Source organism: Polypterus senegalus, chromosome 9, assembly GCF_016835505.1.
Source record: "Polypterus senegalus isolate Bchr_013 chromosome 9, ASM1683550v1, whole genome shotgun sequence".
NCBI lineage: Eukaryota > Metazoa > Chordata > Cladistia > Polypteriformes > Polypteridae > Polypterus > Polypterus senegalus.
The window spans coordinates 35054613-35074066 of record NC_053162.1 but is presented as its reverse complement, the minus strand read 5'-3'; the positions used below and the strand labels follow the sequence as shown (position 1 = coordinate 35074066).

Below are 19454 nucleotides of genomic sequence, written 5' to 3'. Positions count from 1 at the left end.
AGTAAAATATGGATATTGCCCAAGTGCTGTTTTACTAAAAAAGGACTATTAAGTGTATAGTAGAAGTGAGTAACTTTGGTATTTAATTTGATGTGAAAACAGACACTCAGAAAAATGTTCTACTTCCAAAATAATTGTGCTTGATTTCTCTAAACATTTTACGTTCTCATAATTGACTTTATTTAATCACAAGCATTAACATTCAGATTTTTCAATCCTGTAGCATTAACATTCAGATTTTTCTATCCACAAACACTGCAGCAGGCGTCAATTGCTGTTTTCTTTCCAAATGAAAATAAAAAACTTGTCAAGAGCGTGCATCCTACAGACCAATTTCTTTACTGAACAGTGATATCAAGATTTTAGAGGACACTTTAGCAGAAGCAATAAAGAAATTTCTGTCTTTTTTAGTGTCACAATATCATCCTGGACTTGTCAAAGGCACAAATTTACAATCAAATGATTTACTGTCAGCCACTTTGGTGATTGTTCAATGCAATATACAACTCTGTAGAATCAGTGCTTCATGTGACCAGGGCTTGAATTTCATTTGTGACAGAGATGGGGATTTTTTCTGGGGGGGTGTTAGCATAGGGTGTATGATCATCTTGGACCAATAGATTTATCTTAACATGTCAACACACCAAATTTATGCACTGACATTCATTGTCTCTTCAATAACCAAACAAAAAATATCACATTGTCCAGTTTGTAACATTTGTAGTTGTAAAATGAATGTTTACAGCTTTATATATGGGAGACACTAACTGGTTAACAACACTTATAAAAAGTAATAGTTAACGGACAAGTCAAAATAATTAAAAATTGAAAATGTCACACCTGATGCTTACATTTTCCAATTTTTTTCCCTTCTATTTAGACTTGTCCCAACTTTAAGATACCCTTGTGAAATCAATCTTGTTAATTTAATATTACTATTGTTCTGGTGTTTTTAAGCTACTTGACATAAGTGATCAGACTATTGCTTATGCTTTATGTTACTGGAAAATTAGTCATTGAATTTGACTGGCTATAAAGGTAGAAATTAGTCACAACTAGAAAAGGTATTCATTCAACTTGTGTTCCAATATATGCTTGTATGTGCTTCACTGCCATTGTAGTTGTTGTACTAGTTAATTCATAAACATTACTTTGGCTTCAAAAAAGCCAATGAAAGCGCTTTACATTTTCAAGTCTGCTGTTTCAGTAACCCTGCTAATTACACATCTCTGAGATTATGCAAGATGGGTCCAGCTGCAGACTTCCGCATCTTGCAATTCAGTAGCTCTGCTGGACAGCCAGTTGGATTGCAGATTTTTGTCACTTGGTTTAATTGACTTGAGTCAAATAACCCTCCCCCAACACTGATCTTAATCATAGTGTAACCAGGTATTATCACTGACGTATAATATAAAGCGACAACCTCCTCAAGGGAATGGAGCTCTGGAGGTCTGAAGCTAAAGTCTATTGGATTACAGTATGTGCGTCCATCAACACACTGTATGTCTTTATGATTGGAGAGTTTTGCCTTGTGCTTTAAAATATTAACAGATGTCTGGCCAAAGTTGAAATTTTGAAATACCAATTAAATAAATTTTACGTTAGAATGATGTATAGACAGATATGTGGATATATGTGAGGTTGTTGTCCAGTCCTAGGTTGGATCCTGTCTTGCGCCCAACGTACTGCATACAGAGACAGAGACTCCTAGCTACCATGAACTGGAAACACTGGTTAGAAAATAAATGGTTAAACAGACAACTGTATCAAACTGTAGCCAACTTTAATCATAACAACCCGAGGATAAATGTGAAGCCTCCATTCCTTTATTGCAGCTGTAGATGGTGCTGTATTAAAAAGCAAATAATTTCGCCACTCAACTCATTGGTTATATTATTGCAAAACATGCATGAGTTGTGTATTTTTATTTCTCTGCTAATTCTATAATGGCATAAAAGCAGCAATAATTAAAGTTTTCTTTTTTTTTTTAAACTTAAAAGTGCAGAATTTTGAAAAAGTTTGAGAGATAGCAGCAAATAGTGTGTGGAAAGTCAAACCCTAAAATGGATATGTATTAATTGTTCAATGTGAAACTAGTTTTGGATACAATATACGTGTATGAATTAAACAATATCCAGGCACAGAAGTATTATAAATTGTAAATTGTATTATTTATGTGAACAAAAAAAATACAATTTCTGACAATTGTGCTTAAAATTAAAAATCCAATAAGCCTGCCCATTACCACTAATGCTACTTACTAAGGCTATCAATTCACTGGTTATGTGCTTGCGAAAACAACCTGATATCCATAGTATTGTAAGGGAAGGTAATCAACATGTTGAATTAGACTGGTTTTCTTTATTCGTCTCACAGGAGTTCAAATATCTTGGAGTCAGAGTTATAAAAATTAATTTAAAAACCTATTCAAATTCAGTTTTATTAATGTAGTTAATAGATGGTCATGCCTTTTTCTCTTATTAGCTGGAAGAAGAATTTTGTATATCTCTTTTAGAAATATTAGTTATACAAACATAAACAAATCCTTGAAAAAATAATATTGTAATTTCTTTCATTTGGAATACAAGAAGGGTATATATAGTAAATATAATTTTGTAGGGTATAATAGAAATACATAATTTTCAGTTTTTACTACTGGGACACATAAATACATACTTTAAGACAATGGAGGGAAGCAAAAAGAAATGTAATTGTACCTGCTTATTACTATAGAAAGTTGGCCATGCTGAAACTGTTCTATATATGCTTTGTTCTGTGCCATTGCTAAATATAGATAATTAACCAGTAATTCAAAGGTTATTCACTCCTGAAAATATGTTACCAATGCAGGAGACACTTTAAAGCCAAGATATTAATGTCACTTGCTCCCAATGCACGCCATATACAAAAATTGGACAAAAACATAAAGCAGAAGATATCATCAGAAAGGTCTATTACATAATACTGTATCTGCAGGAGTTCAGATACAAATAATACACATACTTAAATGGTACGTGTTGGTGATTTTAGATGCAAAAGTAATATGCTTGACAAAAATCATTATAATTAAAATGCAAACATGGGTTTCACTCTAGATAACGAACAATAAAAAAAGATAAAAGGCGGTGAGAACAGATAAGAGGAGACAAGGACATATACAGTTTTCACAAAACCTGGAGACAGAAGAAAAAGGAATAGGAAGGAACATAAAACCTGAACCTCGGGCAGTGGAATTATCAGAGCACTAAACTGCATACTGTGAAAAAAATATAAGTAAAGTGAACCCCAGTACACAGAGTGAGGTTAAGTGAAATGGTATCATAGGAATATAAACCTGGAACTGGGCCTAATTATCCCTCTACTTTACATCCATACGAACTCTAGACAAAATCAGTAGGCCTATTTCAAAGGACTGCTGCTTTAATGTCAATGATCTAAAAAGGAGAAATGGTTTCAATCCATAGCAATTACATATGAATGCAGTGGGCTTCAAACTAGCACCAAACAGACCTAAAATTGAACCTCCAATGGAACATCTCCAAAACAGGTAATGCATCCCTTAATTGGACCTATTAAGTATTAAGTATTTCCTGTAAGAAGCAATGTACACACTTCTCTCTATGCTGTGGTTTCTATTACACACCTGAAAGAAAGAAACAATATATGTGATAACATCATCGCACTAATGCAATATCATTTGAAAACGAACAGCGTCAGATTGGGTGTGAATTTATGCAGGAACTGGAAATTCTCTAATGTGGGACCTTCCCCCAGGAAAGAAAGTACAGTGTCAGGTGCTCACTCAGTGTAATAGGAACCATAGCACAGAGAGGTGTGTACACTGCAACAAGTACACGTGTCGTAAATGTAGGAAGGACAGTCCTTGGGCGTGTGGGAACTGTTAATATTTGAATGTGATGATTTTATATAGCACGGAATGGAAATCAGCACTTCTGAACATTGCACCATGCAAGCTGTCGTATCAATCGCCTACTGTAACTTGCTTTCTTTTTTCTTCGGTTATACAGGTAGTCTTGAATAAAAGTGCACTTGTTTTGTTATACTTTTACACCAACATATGTTCCTGTGTTTGAGCATGCTCAAACGGGCATGCTCAAAAAATACACGTGTAATGCCACGAAAAGTGCACGCAGACACTTCATTTTGCAAATGAGAATGCAGTCACAAGTACACTGCAGAGCTATAGCACGTCTTTATGTGAAAACAGCCATGTCAGATGGGGTTGTATGGATTGATTCTGAACGCGACTGAGATAATGAAAAGTGAATTAAAAAAAAAAAAAAACAAAGCTAACCTTTACAAGGATCATAAATTACACCGGCTGTTACAGACTGAAATCAAATGTATGCTTTTATTCTAAAATAGTAAGACTAAGAGCAGTTTACTCCTCAAAACGGAGTGGTGCAGGTTCGAACTCGCGACTTTTGATTCCCAGTCGGCAGCTGATTCTACTTAGATTCGTAACTTAGTCCCTGCCCATATAAGGCCGTCCGTCAGCGGCAATCCAATAGAAAAACTGCCGCTAAATATTCACGGGTGAAGGACTGTGCTTATGCAGAGGAAGATGAGATGGTCAGGGTGGTGTTTGGCACAAACTTGCCGAAACTGCGAGAGAAACTCTTAACGTGACGCAGTGCACACACAAAAAGCAACAGTTCCAAAGAGTGCTGAACAAAAACCGAATTACACAGTTGAGAAGGCAGCAAAAAAATATGAAGCGTGTGATACATATAAGCATATTCATAAGTGTAGCTACTGCGTAAACAAAGCACACGGTGGAAAAAAGTCAATGTCCCGCTAAAGGAAGACAGTGTAAAAAAAAACACGTGCATGCAGTGTGTCACGTCTCAGATAAAGAGGAAGACAAGCTGTTTATTGATGCAGTAAGAAACGAATCGATGAATGAAACCTGTTATCTTTACAACGATTGACAAATACGGAATGTAACTTGAACACAACACATCCTACAAATACGAACCTGATTGAAAGAAATAATGATAATCAAATCCTTGATGACAGCAACACTCATAACACTCACAAAACAATTACTGTATATTGACAATCATGTTACGTTATTTTAAAAATTTTCTGTTTTCTTTTTCATAACTTCTTTAACACACTACTTCTCCGCTGCGAAGCGCGGGTATATATATATATATATATATATATATATATATATATATATATATATATATATATATATATATATACCCCGATCTACATACGCTCAAATAGACAAACCACGCGTCGTGGCGCAATAGTAGAAGCTTCGCCTTTTTAGCGCCGACGTCCAATGTTCGATTCCCGAGAGGGGGTGCAATGAGTATGTGCGCGAGCTTCCTCTTGGTTTGAGACGTATGAAAAAATATGCGGTTAACGCAGAAAGACAGATCACCAATTGAAGCTTTATGAATAATAGATACTTTATTCGCCATCAATGATTGTTTTGGTAAAGCCATACTCAGTGTATTCATTAGATGAACGGTAAAAAAGTAAGAGCGAGGGAGGGTGACTTATTGAGGAGCGAGGCAAAACCACAATAGCACGCGGGCTCGATGTAGTACTGCGTCAACTCGATCGGAATTGCGCAATCACATTCGAAAAAATATATCTTTTCAAGTTCTATTAAGTCCATATGTGTCAAACTCAAGGCCCGCGGGCCACATCCGGCCCGGCATGTAATTATATCCGGCCCGCAAAATCATTTTATATATTATTGTTATTAATGGCCCAGGGATATGAAGCGCTGGTAACGCAATAAACTACAGATCCCATAATGCAGCGCTTCAACTGCCTTGCCGAACACATTCCGCGTTAATCAAGTCTAGCTTATGATGCTGCAAGTTATTGCGAAGCTAGCCCACACGATGCTGAAGAGAAAAGTTGATTCTGAAAATAGAGCCTTTAAAAACCGATGGGAGGCTGAGTATATGTTTACTGACATTTCCGGTAAACCCGTGTGTCTCATATGTGGAGCTAATGTGGCTGCAATTACAGAATTTAATCTAAGACGCCACTATGAGACAAAAGATCAGGATAACCTGAAAGACCTGAATGCAATGCAGAAGATACAGAAAGCAGAAGAGTTAAAGAAGAATCTGACACTTCACAGCAGACGTTTTTACCCGTGCAAAATCACAAAGTGATTTCAAGTGAAGCTGCTTTTATGGGAGACACAAATGCACCAGTGCAACTTGCCCCACTTTCCCTGTTGCCAAGTAATGTTGAACCAAGTCGGCTGCGGTGTTCCCAAATACGCACTTTGCTGATAAACTGAGCGCACTGCGCACTGAGTTCGCATGGCGCTTTGGTGACTTTGAAGAACAAATAAATAATTTTGAGTTGTTTCGCAACCCATTTGCCGTCAATGTGGAAACTGCACCTGTGCAGATTCAGATGGAGGTGATTGAGCTGCAGTGTAATGGCACACTGAAGGCAAAGTACGATACTGCAGGGCCCGCAGAGTTTATTCACTCCATTCCTGCAGAAATGCTCCAGCTCCGTCTACATGCGGCTCGAACCTTGTGCATGTTTGGTAGCACATATCTGTGTGAAAAGCTCTTCTCCGTGATGAAGACTAACAAAACAGCACACAGGAGTCGCCTCACTGATGAGCACCTGCAGTACATCCTGAGAATCTCCACAACACAGAACATCACACCAAACATAAATGAACTTGTTTCCAAAAAGAGATGCCAGGCATCCGCTCTGATAAAATGACATAAGAGCAAAGACAACTGAATGATTTGATTTGTTATTGCTGAAAAGAACAAATTTTATTTATATTTCCAGGTTTTGTTATGCAGCATGTTCATATTTCAACTTGTATCATTTTGACAGGATATATTTTTATGGAGAGCAAAATCTTTTTTGGGATATTAAAAATTGAAGTTTATTTTTTATATAAAATTACATAAGAGTAAATAAATTTGAATGTTTGTTCTTTTAATGTTTACTTTATTTCTAACTTGTATAATTTAGGATATATTTTTATGGAGAGCAAAATATTATAAGTTATTTAAGGTTTGAGTTGATTTATTCCGGAATAATATTCCTGTCTGTTTTTATTCATATCTATGTTCAAAAAAGTTAAGTTTTAAAAGTTTTAAAAGTTTAGTTTTAACGTGTTCAATAAATGTTTATCCTGTTCGGCCTGCGACCTAAAGTGTGTTTTGGATTTTGGCCCCCTGTGCAATTGAGTTTGACACCCCTGATCTAGTCGACACAAATATCTTTGGTTGGAATGTAAGGCGAATTTACTCTTTACATTTGTATGGTGATGAAAAATTTATGCAATGATGCCTACATTTAACTTACATTCCTACCAAAGATACTTCTGTCGACTAAATAAAAATTCCTTCTATTTAAAATTTAAATAGAACTTGAACAGATACGATAGTTCATAATATCCAAGCAGACTTGCACGTAAGAGCGGAGTCATCCGTTTTAACAAACAGCGTATTGCACTGATACGAAATAGCCTGCCCATTTAATTATTTAGGAATGGATAAATAAATTAAGATTTTGTACAAATAATGTTTTTCATTTTTCTTCCTTGATGGATTCTGCCACCCCCAGCAACAGTTGCTCGCACCCCAAACAGTGTATATATATATGTGTGTGTGTATATGTATATATGTATGTATATGTATATATATGTTTATATATATGTGTGTGTGTGTGTATATATGTATTTGTGTATATATATGTGTGTGTATGTACAAACCGGATTCCAAAAAAGTTGGGACACTAAACAAATTGTGAATAAAAACTGAATGCAATGATGTGGAGAGGGCAAATGTTAATATTTTATTTGTAATAGAACGTAGATGACAGATCAAACGTTTAATCCGAGTAAATGTATCATTTTAAAGGAAAAATATGTTGATTCAAAATTTCACGGTGTCAACAAATACAAGTATATGTATGTGTGTATATGTAGATATGTATATCTATATGTATATATATGTGGATATATGTGTATATATGTATTATATATACAGGTATACATGTATGTGTGTATATGTATATATGTATGGATATGTGTACTGTATATATATATATTTATATGTGTGTGTGTGTATATACTATTGTATCACTCACAATAGTGACAAAACAATTACATTGATAATCATGTTACGCTATTTTCAAAATGTTTTCTTTTCTTTTTCATTACTTCTTTAACACACTACTTCTCTGCTGCGAAGCGCGGGTATTTTGCTAGTCTATACTAATAAAAGGCAAAGCCCTCACTGACTGACTGACTGACTCACTCACTCACTCACTCACTCACCACTAATTCTCCAACTTCCCAAGTAGGTAGGAGGCTGAAATTTGGCAGGCTTATTCCTTACAGCTTACTTACAAAAGTTAAGCAGGTTTGATATCGAAATTCTACACGTAACGGTCATAACGATCGACAATGTCCGCCATGTTGAACTTTCTTATTTATGGCCCCATCTTCACGAAATTTGGTAGGCGGCTTCCCCGCGCTACCCGAAACTGATGTACGTACTTATTTCGGTGGTATGATGCCACTGTCGGCCGCCATATTGAACTTTCCAATGGTCTTTGTTACTTTTGGGCCCATCTTCAACAAATTTGGTACACGGGTTCCCAACGCTAAATGAATCCTACATACGTACATATATACGTCCATAGCCTGCAGCTCGGTCACCGTGTGAGGCGGCGTTGGGTCCCCCATCCCAACGCCTACCACGTTGTTGGCTGCCTGCCTATATAAGGCCTTAAGTTGCTCTGGTCTCTACATTCCCCTCCTTGCTTCGCCACGGGATTCACGTCTCCCTGCTGATAAATGCAGCCTTTTTATTTCCACGGCTTCTCCGCTGTTTTATTGTTCGTTTATTACGATTATAGTTATTGTGTAGGTATTTTAGACTTACTTTACATTGTTCAGGTACTGTACCCATTTCTTTTATCATTCCAACCGTACCCCCATTAACATGTCTATCGAGGTGATCACCATCGATCAAAGAACTGTCACTTACCGAGTGGTTTCCACGCCCGGAGATGGCACCTATCTTTTCCATTCTCTGTGTTACATATTGCATGGCCATATCAGGCTCACTCTTGATATCCGGAGGAACATTGTGTCTTATGTATTGAATGACTGGGACAGGTTCAAGGTGTGGACTAATGTTGGTACAGGAGATAATTATACTACACAGGAGCACTATAGAGAGTGAAATGCTTAAGCCCTTCACCTATGGTTCTGCATGTGAGTTGATGGCTGCCACTGATTTGTTCGGTTGTCGCTTTCAAGTGTACCAAAATGGCCAAATATTTTACACCTTTCGACAACCGCCAATGCCTCTTAAACATCTTAGATTGACAGGTGACAATTTCAGTAGTGGACACTTTGATGTTTATGAATGTTTAAACTCTCAAAAGCTGGATGTAAAGTTATCGATGAAACCGGTTGTATGCCTACAACGTTTGACAGATGCCGAATGTCACTTCAACACAACTCCTGCAAATGCTGTCGTAATTGAAACAAACCATGAAACTCAAACCGATTATGACAGCAACAACTTTTTACATGGCCAACTGTACATTGCACGCTCAAGAGTAAGTTCAGCGCACAGCTTGGTCATATTACAACCGGAGGGCCGAACTGACAATGTTGTATACAAACAGATCCTTAACAAATAATTATTGGTATATTTTCCTTCAGTTTAAAAAGGTTTAATTTTCTTCTTAATAAAAATTTTAAGGCAGTACTTCGCCACTGCGAAGTGTGGGTATTTTGCTAGTTTAGAATAAAAGCCCAAGACTCAAAGAAAAGAAGTGTACATTGCACAGACTTATCTTGACTACGGTCATTCAAAACACACCCATAAAAACACCTAAAATGTGATGGCATCAAGCATTTGTTTTGCTAGTCCTACTGGGATAAACTGTGCTTCTATTTCAGTCAGTTTTGAATTTATAAATACTCCAGTCATTCAGTGATACTGGACAGAACACCATTCTGTAAAGAAAACTTTGTTGTGAAACCTTAAGCTACATTACTTGCTTGTTGTCTTGTCTTACTCATTTGGAAGACTCCCAATCTCTACCCAACTTAAAGGATGAGTGGGTGTAGAGCATGCACAAAGACTATTACCATATACCTCAGGTATAAATCTGGTGTAACATCTAATTGCCATAGTAAAACTGGGTGGCTAGTCTAGGATAGTTATGCATGATTCAAATGCTTTAATGACCCAATGATATAAACGTGTATGTAAATTAGAAGTGTTATTAGAAGGGTTCTTAAATACACTAACACAATGTCTTACTGGTATTTCTGAATGGATGAATAGTAATTTTCTCAAACTAAATAAAGAGAAAACTGAAAGTTTAGTAATTGGCAATAATGGATTCAGTGAGGTTATCAGAAATAAACTTGATGCACTAGGATTTTAAGTTAAGACGGAAGTAAAAAATCTAGGGGTAACCGTGGACTGTAATCTGAATTTTAAATCGCATATTCATCAGACCACTAGGACAGCATTTTTTCACTTAAGAAACATAGCTAAAGTTAGACCTCTTAAATCATTGAAAGATGCGGAGAAATTAATTCACGCTTTTGTTTTCAGTAGACTAGATTACTGTAACGCACTCCTCTCAGGACTACCCAAAAAAGACATAAATCATTTGCAACGAGTGCAGAATGCAGCTGCTAGAATCCTAACTGGGAAAAGAAAATCCGAACACATTTCTCCAGTTTTGATGTCACTACACTGGCTGCCTGTGTCATTCAGGATTGACTTTAAAATACTGCTTATGGTTTATAAAGCCTTAAATAATCTCGCTCCATCTTATATATCGGAATGCCTGACGCGTTATATTCCAAATCGTAGCCTTAGATCTTCAAATGAGTGTCTCCTTATAATTCCAAAAGCTAAACTTAAAAGAAGTGGTGAGGCGGCCTTCTGCTGTTATGCACCCAAAATCTGGAATAGCCTGCCAATAGGAATTCGCCAGGCAAATACAGTAGAGCACTTTAAAACACTGCTGAAAACACATTACTTTAATATGGCCTTTTTATAACTTCACTTTTAACTTAACACTGATACTCTGTATGTTCAATTCTACATAATAATTATTCACAGTGGCTCGAAAATCCATACTGACCCTACTCTCTCTTCTGTTTCTTTTTCCGGTTTCTTTGTGGTGGCGGCCTGCGCCACCACCCCCTACTCAAAGCATCATGATGCACCAACATTGATGGACTGAAAGCCAGAAGTCTACGTGACCATCATCATCAGGTCCTTCCATGAAAACCCTAAATACAAAGAGGACTGTTTGACTTATGTTAGGTAGAATGCCCAGAGGGGACTGGGCGGTCTCTTGGTCTGGAACCCTACAGATTTTATTTTTTTCTCCAACCTTTGGAGTTTTTTTTTTTGTTTTTTCTGTCCACCCTGGCCATCGGACCTTACTCTTATTCTATGTTAATTAATGTTGACTTATGTTTATCTTTTATTGTGTCTTCTATTTTTCTATTCATTTTGTAAAGCACTTTGAGCTACATTTTTTTGTATGAATATGTGCTATATAAATAAATGTTGATTGATTGATTGATAAGAAACAAAACTCACAAATTAATGTATTTTTACTTTGTTGGCACATATACAGCTAACGTGTGAAAATTATTTTCTTACACAATGATGCATATTTGCAGCAATATGACTCAAATTTAAAAAATAAAAAGCTCTCCATTCTTCCTTTTTAAAATCAAAATTACTCAACTGCAGACACATTTAAACAAGACTGTGGGATTAAACACAATGTAAATTATGGTTAGGTTTATCTATTTACAATTATTAGGTCAATACCTAAACTGAAAAACTAAGATGAGAAAAGTGATAAGACTAGTACCTCTCCTGTGTCACTGTCTTCACAATATGAGACCTCTAGCACACGATCCACTTCAGTGTAATCTGGATTGAACGGGTCCTCCTCCATCTGTAATGCACCAAAAAAAAGATAAAATGTGCAAAGAGTGTTAAATGGGGTCTCTGAAACAACTCTTTGCTATGTGAAGTGCTTTGTTCACTGGGAGAGTAATCTATAAACAACATGAGGTGTACACTTCCTGAACAAGATACATTATGAACAAATTTAAAACTGACAAAAAATATTGTACAAAAAGGAAAAATTGTTAAAGCAAACTGGTTGTTGAAACGGAAGTAATCAGAAACTAAGGCAATGAGAAATTCTTTCAGTATGAAAGGTTAAGTGGACTGCAAAGGGATGTTTTTAGAACTTGTTCTAACCTAGAACAAAAATCTGAACCTTTTTCTAATATTTTTAAGATAGCTGCTGAGGCAAATATTTCACATAATAGACACTAAAAAGCTTTATCTGACATGTTTCAGTAATTTATTTGAAATTCAGTGGAGGTAGCCGGCAAATGTAACCTCTGTTTTATTAAACACTAGATATTATATTTTTGTATTATACTTCATCAGATGACTCTGGGTCATATTCAGTATATAGTATGTAGTATATAAAGAGGATGGAGAGGATTGCATGTGCAAGCTCACTTCTAGTACACCATTTAACAGAAAAAGTAGTTACACTTATCTAGAAATGAATGTAAGAGGACATGAATTAAATACTTGTTGCTGTGTATGCACTGAGTGAACAAACATTTACCCAGTATTTATGTTACAATAAAAACCTCAAGATTGAATTATCCATAGATTGTAATGATTCAATTACTTCTCTGACACTATCATTTATCAGTAAAGCTCCTGAACTACTCTTCATCATGGGTCTAAAGCAGCTAACAATTTTACTTTAAGAGAGTTTTCTCTTAGTCACTAACTGTCCACAACCAACAACTAACAACAGACACGAGTCCATGCAACTTTTATATTGCTTCTGCTGTCTATGAAAGCTATTAAGGCAGCACTGCTGTTAAAGTACATTATTTTATATAGCCTGTTAATGCATTCATTTACATTCTTTTAATGCTGTTACTTGTGTATAAGACTCACTACTACAAAAATATTCTATTAACAAAAATTTGACTCTTAGATAAAATAACTAAAAACAAGTTAAATGTACCTACTTTCAAACTGGATAGCTAAGTCAATGAACACCCCTGAACACATGCACACATTTCCTAATTTATTAATTATTTATTACATCCAAGTAAAAGGGAATAAATCCTCTGGTATTTTAGTATTTAAAGTATTAGCACAGTGAGATATAGATGTAATTTTTTTTTTTTATAGTATGTGTACATTTTTCATAATACCTTTCCCTGGAGCATTGCTGATTGACAATGAAAATTATTAGTTACCCTATGGCATTCAAGTTATGTGCACAATCACACACAATGAGATGACATATGCAAAAGGAAAGAAAAAAATAGGGGGTTTTTGGTGGGAAACGAGGGACACTCAGCAGTTTCTCCATCATCTGACCCAGCCAGGACAACATGGAACACCTTCACCAACAATCAATGGTTGAACCCTAAAATAAGAATATTCTTCTATATTTAAACAAGTACTGTACTGAACTATTACCAGGGGATATAAGAAAAGTGGTATACATATACACAGCACAAGCCACCTGGACACAAATTTGAATAATGACAATACATTTAGAAGGATAGTAACATTGTGCATAAACAATAACTGAATTCAGAACAATTTGTCTGACTGTGCGATACATTTAATAAATATATGAAAACATAAGTGTCTGAACACTCTATAGGTGCTATGAACTAAACTGATAAAAAGGTATCATGCTAACAATATATCACATAAATGAAAAATATAAAAAAAAAATTAAAATATTACTTAGAAGGAACAAAAATGTATGATGTGATTGAGGAATTTGTTGTTATAAAGGATATATGGTTGTACAGTTATATGGTTAGGTGCCTATTTTACATTTTATATGTCATCTAATAAGCAGTTTTGGTGCACATGTACTAATAATATCAGATTAAAATATTAATTCAGACGGGAAAGTGATTCAATTTTAGTAACAATGGAATAAACTTCAAGTGATCCATTCACCTTGTAGTTGCACCAAACTGACAAAATTCTGGTGCTGGTGCAGTTTTACTAAAGATTTTTGTTTTTTCTCCAAATTCTCTATCTGATACTGTTGTGTCTCACATTCTTCCATTTTTTTTTTCTGCTGTATTTTCCCTACTGTTTCTTCACTGTTTTCAAACAATGAATTATATATAATAAGATAGAAAAAAAATAATTCTTTTAAATAGTATTTTGAAAAATTCAATTTTTAATCAACAGTACATCTACAATAGTGTACACGAGACATGTACTTTAAGATTCAGAATTATCTACTCTACTTACATCTGCAAAGAAGTGAGCCCTTTGTGCCTGCTTCATCTTGAAGCGCTTTATTTTTTGTTGGATCCTCTTGTCTTTCAGAAGTTGCTCCTCAGTGGCCCATTCACAGTGCAGGTAGGAGCTACAAAGCAAGGCACAAAACCTCAGGTGGAAAGCAGTTTTACCAAAAGGCAAGCTAGTAATTTGATCCTGATACTTTTTTTGCCTAGAGACAAGATATCTTAGAGAACATTCAGTGGAGTCTTTCTGTGTTTGAGGTAATGATATAAAAGAGAGATCAATCTAATCTAAAAAATGAAAGATGGAATGGTATGCAGTATCTCCTGGCCAGGTTATATAAGCACATGGTGCAGTGGGACAGGTTGATATTTTCAATACATCTCCTTAAATAGCACAACACTCTACTGCATGCAAACAGGACCACAGTTAATCAAAGGTTGCTAGAAAACAGGTCGAATTCCATTATAGTGAACACTGAAGTAAGGAAATATTTAAAATAATGAATACTTATTGTGTGCCCAGACAAACATTCATAAAACATCTTGTTTAACAGATTTAATTTCAACAAAATGTAAATTTCAAAATAACAATTTTTTTTGGCCACTTAAGAAGATAATGCAATGCAAAAAAGACTTAAGGCCGTGCTTATAGTTTTTGCTGAGTCTTGAGAACCCTGCAACAGGCTATCTCTTTCCTGTAAGACTAAAAAAAAGTGAGTCTTTTGTGAAATTTCCAGTCTTGGGCAGTTTCGGCGAGTGTAGGTATAATAGCCAAATTCTGAGGCAGTTATCCATTGAGCATCCATGTGGGTAGTTATGTCCTGTGTGGATAATGAACTGTATTTGTATAAAAAAAGTCTCAGTTTGAAATAAAATATTTTTTGCAGTTCAAAAAGCACTTTTTAAAAAAAAAAAAACAGAAACCCTTTATTGTCAATGTACCAGTACAATGAAATTGTAAAAGTTACATCTGTAATCAGTTATACAGGTATAGTCAAGCCTGAGTCACTGAGTTACACAAGAGAAGGGAAGGTGTGTTCAGGTTTCCAAGGAAAAATACAGGTACTTATTTACTGTATAGAGAAGGGAAGTACAGTCTCAAGACTTAATTCAAAATTACTTCAGCACTCAAGAGAGGAGCTACGACACAGGTAATTATCCTGCTTTAGCTCCTATGTTCAAATTAGAAGAATACCAGCGGCTTGGAATCACCACTATGGCAGAACAGGAGAGTGAGAGGAAGAGCAGGTCAAAGCACGGTGTTAAATGTTCTAAACATCATGCGACAAGCATGTTATGCTGTAATACTGATCCTGCAGAGGACAACCAATTACTTTACCCTGGGTTTACTGTTTACCAGACAAAGAAGAGCAGTTACAGAGCTGTCTTTGCGCGGCTGCCATTAGAGATATCAAATTGCCAGTGACCCCAATCACAATAGTATATGTATTTTCCCCATATTCGTTATAATGAAATTTCTGCTTACATTTACTTATTTGGCTGACACCTTTACCCAAGGCAACTTACAACATCTATTATACTTTATCACATTTGTGTTTTGGGGGAAAAAAAAACTAATGGAGACTGGGGAGTTTTTTTGGCCTTGGAACCCCAACAGGTTTATTTTCTCCAGCATACAGCCAGCCGGAGTTTTTGTTTTCCTCTCTTATTTGGTCAGTTGGCCATAGTGTCAGACTCTGTCATTTACTGTCACCATCATTAGAGTCTTAAAAACTGAGCTTAGTTAATAGCAAATTAAGCTCACGCTTCGAGACTCTAACATCTCTATTACAGTGGAACCTCGGTTCACAAACGTCTCGGAACACGTACAAATCGGTTTATGACCAAAAAGTTTGCCAAACTTTTGCATCTGTTCACGACCACACACTCGGTATACGAACAAGCCAGTTTCCCTTTCGGTTTGTGCGTGCCGATGATTTCCGCACATGTTCAGTCTCTCCCTGTGCAACGAGCGAGAAAGAGACACACACACACGCCGAGAGAGACGCGCACGTGCGCAACAGAGAGACACACGCGTGCACAAGAGAGAGATACACACACGCGCATGCGAACGAGAGACGGCTGGATGCAAAAGGTTGAGAAGGCAGTTAAAGAATGCACTGGGCTTGTTTTTAATGAGACAGATCCGAGCATTGTTTTAACCTCGTTGCATTTAATGAAGACTTTTTCTATTGGATTTTAACCTCCACTTCACTTCTGTTTACAGCGATCAGTTTGTAGCGTGCATTGTTGCAATATTAATTTTCTTGGTGGTTTATTAAATTACGGATTTTTCAAATGCTCATTTTTTTCCCTGTGCTTAAAACTCATTAAAAAATGTGATTTTAGCAAGCAGTTCATAGCGCTATAGTGTGAACTCTTACAGTGTTAGTTTTCTCTGTTGTTCAAGGTTTTCTCAGTATTATTCAATGTTTTTACATTTAGTTTAATATTACACTGTGCATTGTATGGTATAATTAATTATATTTGTGCTTAAAAATCTTTAAAAAAAATATATTTACATACAGTTCATACAGCCTGGAATGGATTAATTGAATTTATATACAATCCTATGGGGGAAATTACTTCAGTTCACGACCAAATCGGTTTACGACCAGAGTTTTGGAACGAATTATGGTCGTGAATCGAGGTTCCACTGTACTTATTTATTTGTATTGCATCAGTTTGAATTTATTTACTTTTTTATCTATTAATTTTTAATTTATATATTAGTTTTATTTATTTACTGTATTTAATCACATTTATTTGTTCTTTGTAGTTACAGGTTTTTGTTTTAATTCCTGTAAAGCACCTGAAGCTGCATTTTTTGCATGAAAAATTTCGGCTCTCGACTACCCTGTATTTGAATAGAAGGAGGGGAAAATGATTGTCTCACACTCATCTTGTTGGGGGCATAGTGAAAAATATCAAAATTCTCTATAAGATACTAAGCGGACTGTTCTCCCACTTAGAGGAAGAAAAGGTGAAACTTCTCCCAAATTCTGATTTACCGGATCCTATTGTTTTTAAATGCATTAAAGAAAATGCCTTAGATTGTACCTGTTGCCAAAAGGATAGCCACGGGCTTAATACATTGTCCAAAGAAACTTACTAGTTTTTGTATTTGACATAAAACTCTTCAATCTCTGCCATCACTCCAGGAGACACCTAAAAGTAGTAGGATATTAATTATTTGTTGATAAACAAAAAGTATGTCATATAAGCATATTACTTTCCATGCAAGGTTCAAAGCATATATAGTGTACTTCAAAATACTGTACATATTATAAAAAAAAGCTTTAGACTGCATAAAAATGCACAGTCGCAATAGAACATCTGATAAAGATACCATTCAAGGGATTTGAATAAAAAGATATAACTCTGAATTACAGACATGACACAGCACATCCTGGTAGTAATTGGACATGCTTCAGTGACATTCTATACTACTGTATATCTGCAATGTTAAAGTTAATTACAAAGATTTTTACAACTAAACTCTGGAAAAGAGTTACCTGAAAGGAAATAAAGAAAGGTGACTGTGACATTAATTCTCTCTCTGCTTTGTTAATCTTCTTATTTAGTGTTCAAGCTTTTAGGATTATAATCCTACATATTACTGACCCAAGCCACAAAACCTCAACTCATATGTTTGCCAATCTACACCTTTCATTAACCTATCTTCTTAATAGAACTGTTTATGTCTTCTTTTTCAGACTCAATTCAAATTTAAGAGACCATTAAAATCATCAGGACATAAAGGTTTACTTCATAAAGGATGAAGTGGAGGGGGCATACCTCTTTTTTAACAATTCTTGAAGACATGATTTTATCAACAACTGCTGCATCTTCTTCACTTGGATTTTCCTAAAAAGCAAGGGATGAAAAAAAAAAATGAAAACAATGTGCTTATTTGTTTATTTTTACGGCTCATATCACAGGGAATTTAAATCTATGTATCAATGTAATCTGAATCAAATTAAAGTAAAACATATTGAAATAATTAACTTTAGGTCATGTAAGAGTTAATTATTAGTTCATGCCTGGACTTTTTATTTTACCAAATAACTAGAAAACCACCAATATTTATCAGCCCAAAGCTAGGAATGTCGAAACTAATTAAGCATATCTGGATAGTAGGTGATGGTCACTACCTGGGCCAGTTTGCAAGTGTGGCCTTTGAGTCAAGATAATAGCGGCGAGTGATGGATATAAAGTAACTATGCCCAACAAGCATAAGGAAATGCTTGTGGTAAAAACAGACCAACAGAATGAGGAAGTTGTGTCTTAGGAGTCAGGCAGTAATGAAAAATGTATAAAGCAAGAATATTTTGTGATAAAAACTGTAATAATACAAGGCTTGCCCGGACTAAGGGGCTCACTTCATTGAATTGAAATGGCTTTGTGCTCTATTCAATAAAGTCTTACTCTGATTGCTCATCGAAAAACTGAGTGTTTTTCTTTGAGATGAGAACAGGTTTTTCTCAATGACATCATCACCTGTGTGCCTATTAAATTGTTACAACAAAATGTGCAAAATGAAAAGAACTGCCCATGCCCATGAGAAATCAGCTCATTTAAAAATTCTTCAAAGAAACGTGTGGGAAATCTAATTCTTTTCCTTAAAAGGTCAAACAAATGACATCACTTTATGTATTTATATAAATCAAAATAGTATAAAAAATTAAACAAAATTAACACCCCGTCAAAAACAATATTGTAATGGCCATTTCCAGGCGGAAAAAATAAACCACACAATCAAGTATTTGTAGCAGTCCAAAACAAAGGTTTTATTGCTCTTCTGCCTTAACTGGACAATGCAAGCTGAGAAAAAAAAAACAACAGACAAAGAGCAACCATGTGTCATACACCTTTCAAACTTGTTTTTTACCCCTCCATATCTTTTTTAAAAAAAAAAAAATAAAAAAAAAAACAACTGAACTTCCTTAACAATTTCCCGCCCCTCAGCATCCCTGTGGCTGCATTATTTATGAGTGGCATATGTGCCTTCTCTGCCTACCCCTCTCCACAGCACTCTGTGCAGCCTCATTTGCATGGCTTTTTAGGACAAACAACCTAGGTGGTAATTTCT

The 19454-nt window shown here is 35.6% G+C and overlaps 1 protein-coding gene across 16 annotated transcripts in view; it reads right to left on the bottom strand.

Moving 5' to 3' along the window:
- Positions 1–19454, bottom strand: part of chd9 (chromodomain helicase DNA binding protein 9) — a 277289-nt gene that overhangs the window by 67805 nt on the left and 190030 nt on the right. For all 16 annotated transcript variants that reach the window (XM_039762900.1, XM_039762899.1, XM_039762897.1 and 13 more), the window contains 4 exons: positions 18161–18229; positions 17475–17530; positions 14367–14484; positions 11908–11994 (listed from right to left, as the gene is read on the bottom strand). In XM_039762900.1, the coding sequence (XP_039618834.1) occupies positions 11908–11994; positions 14367–14484; positions 17475–17530; positions 18161–18229 (330 nt within the window). The remainder of the gene's footprint in view (positions 1–11907; positions 11995–14366; positions 14485–17474; positions 17531–18160; positions 18230–19454) is intronic.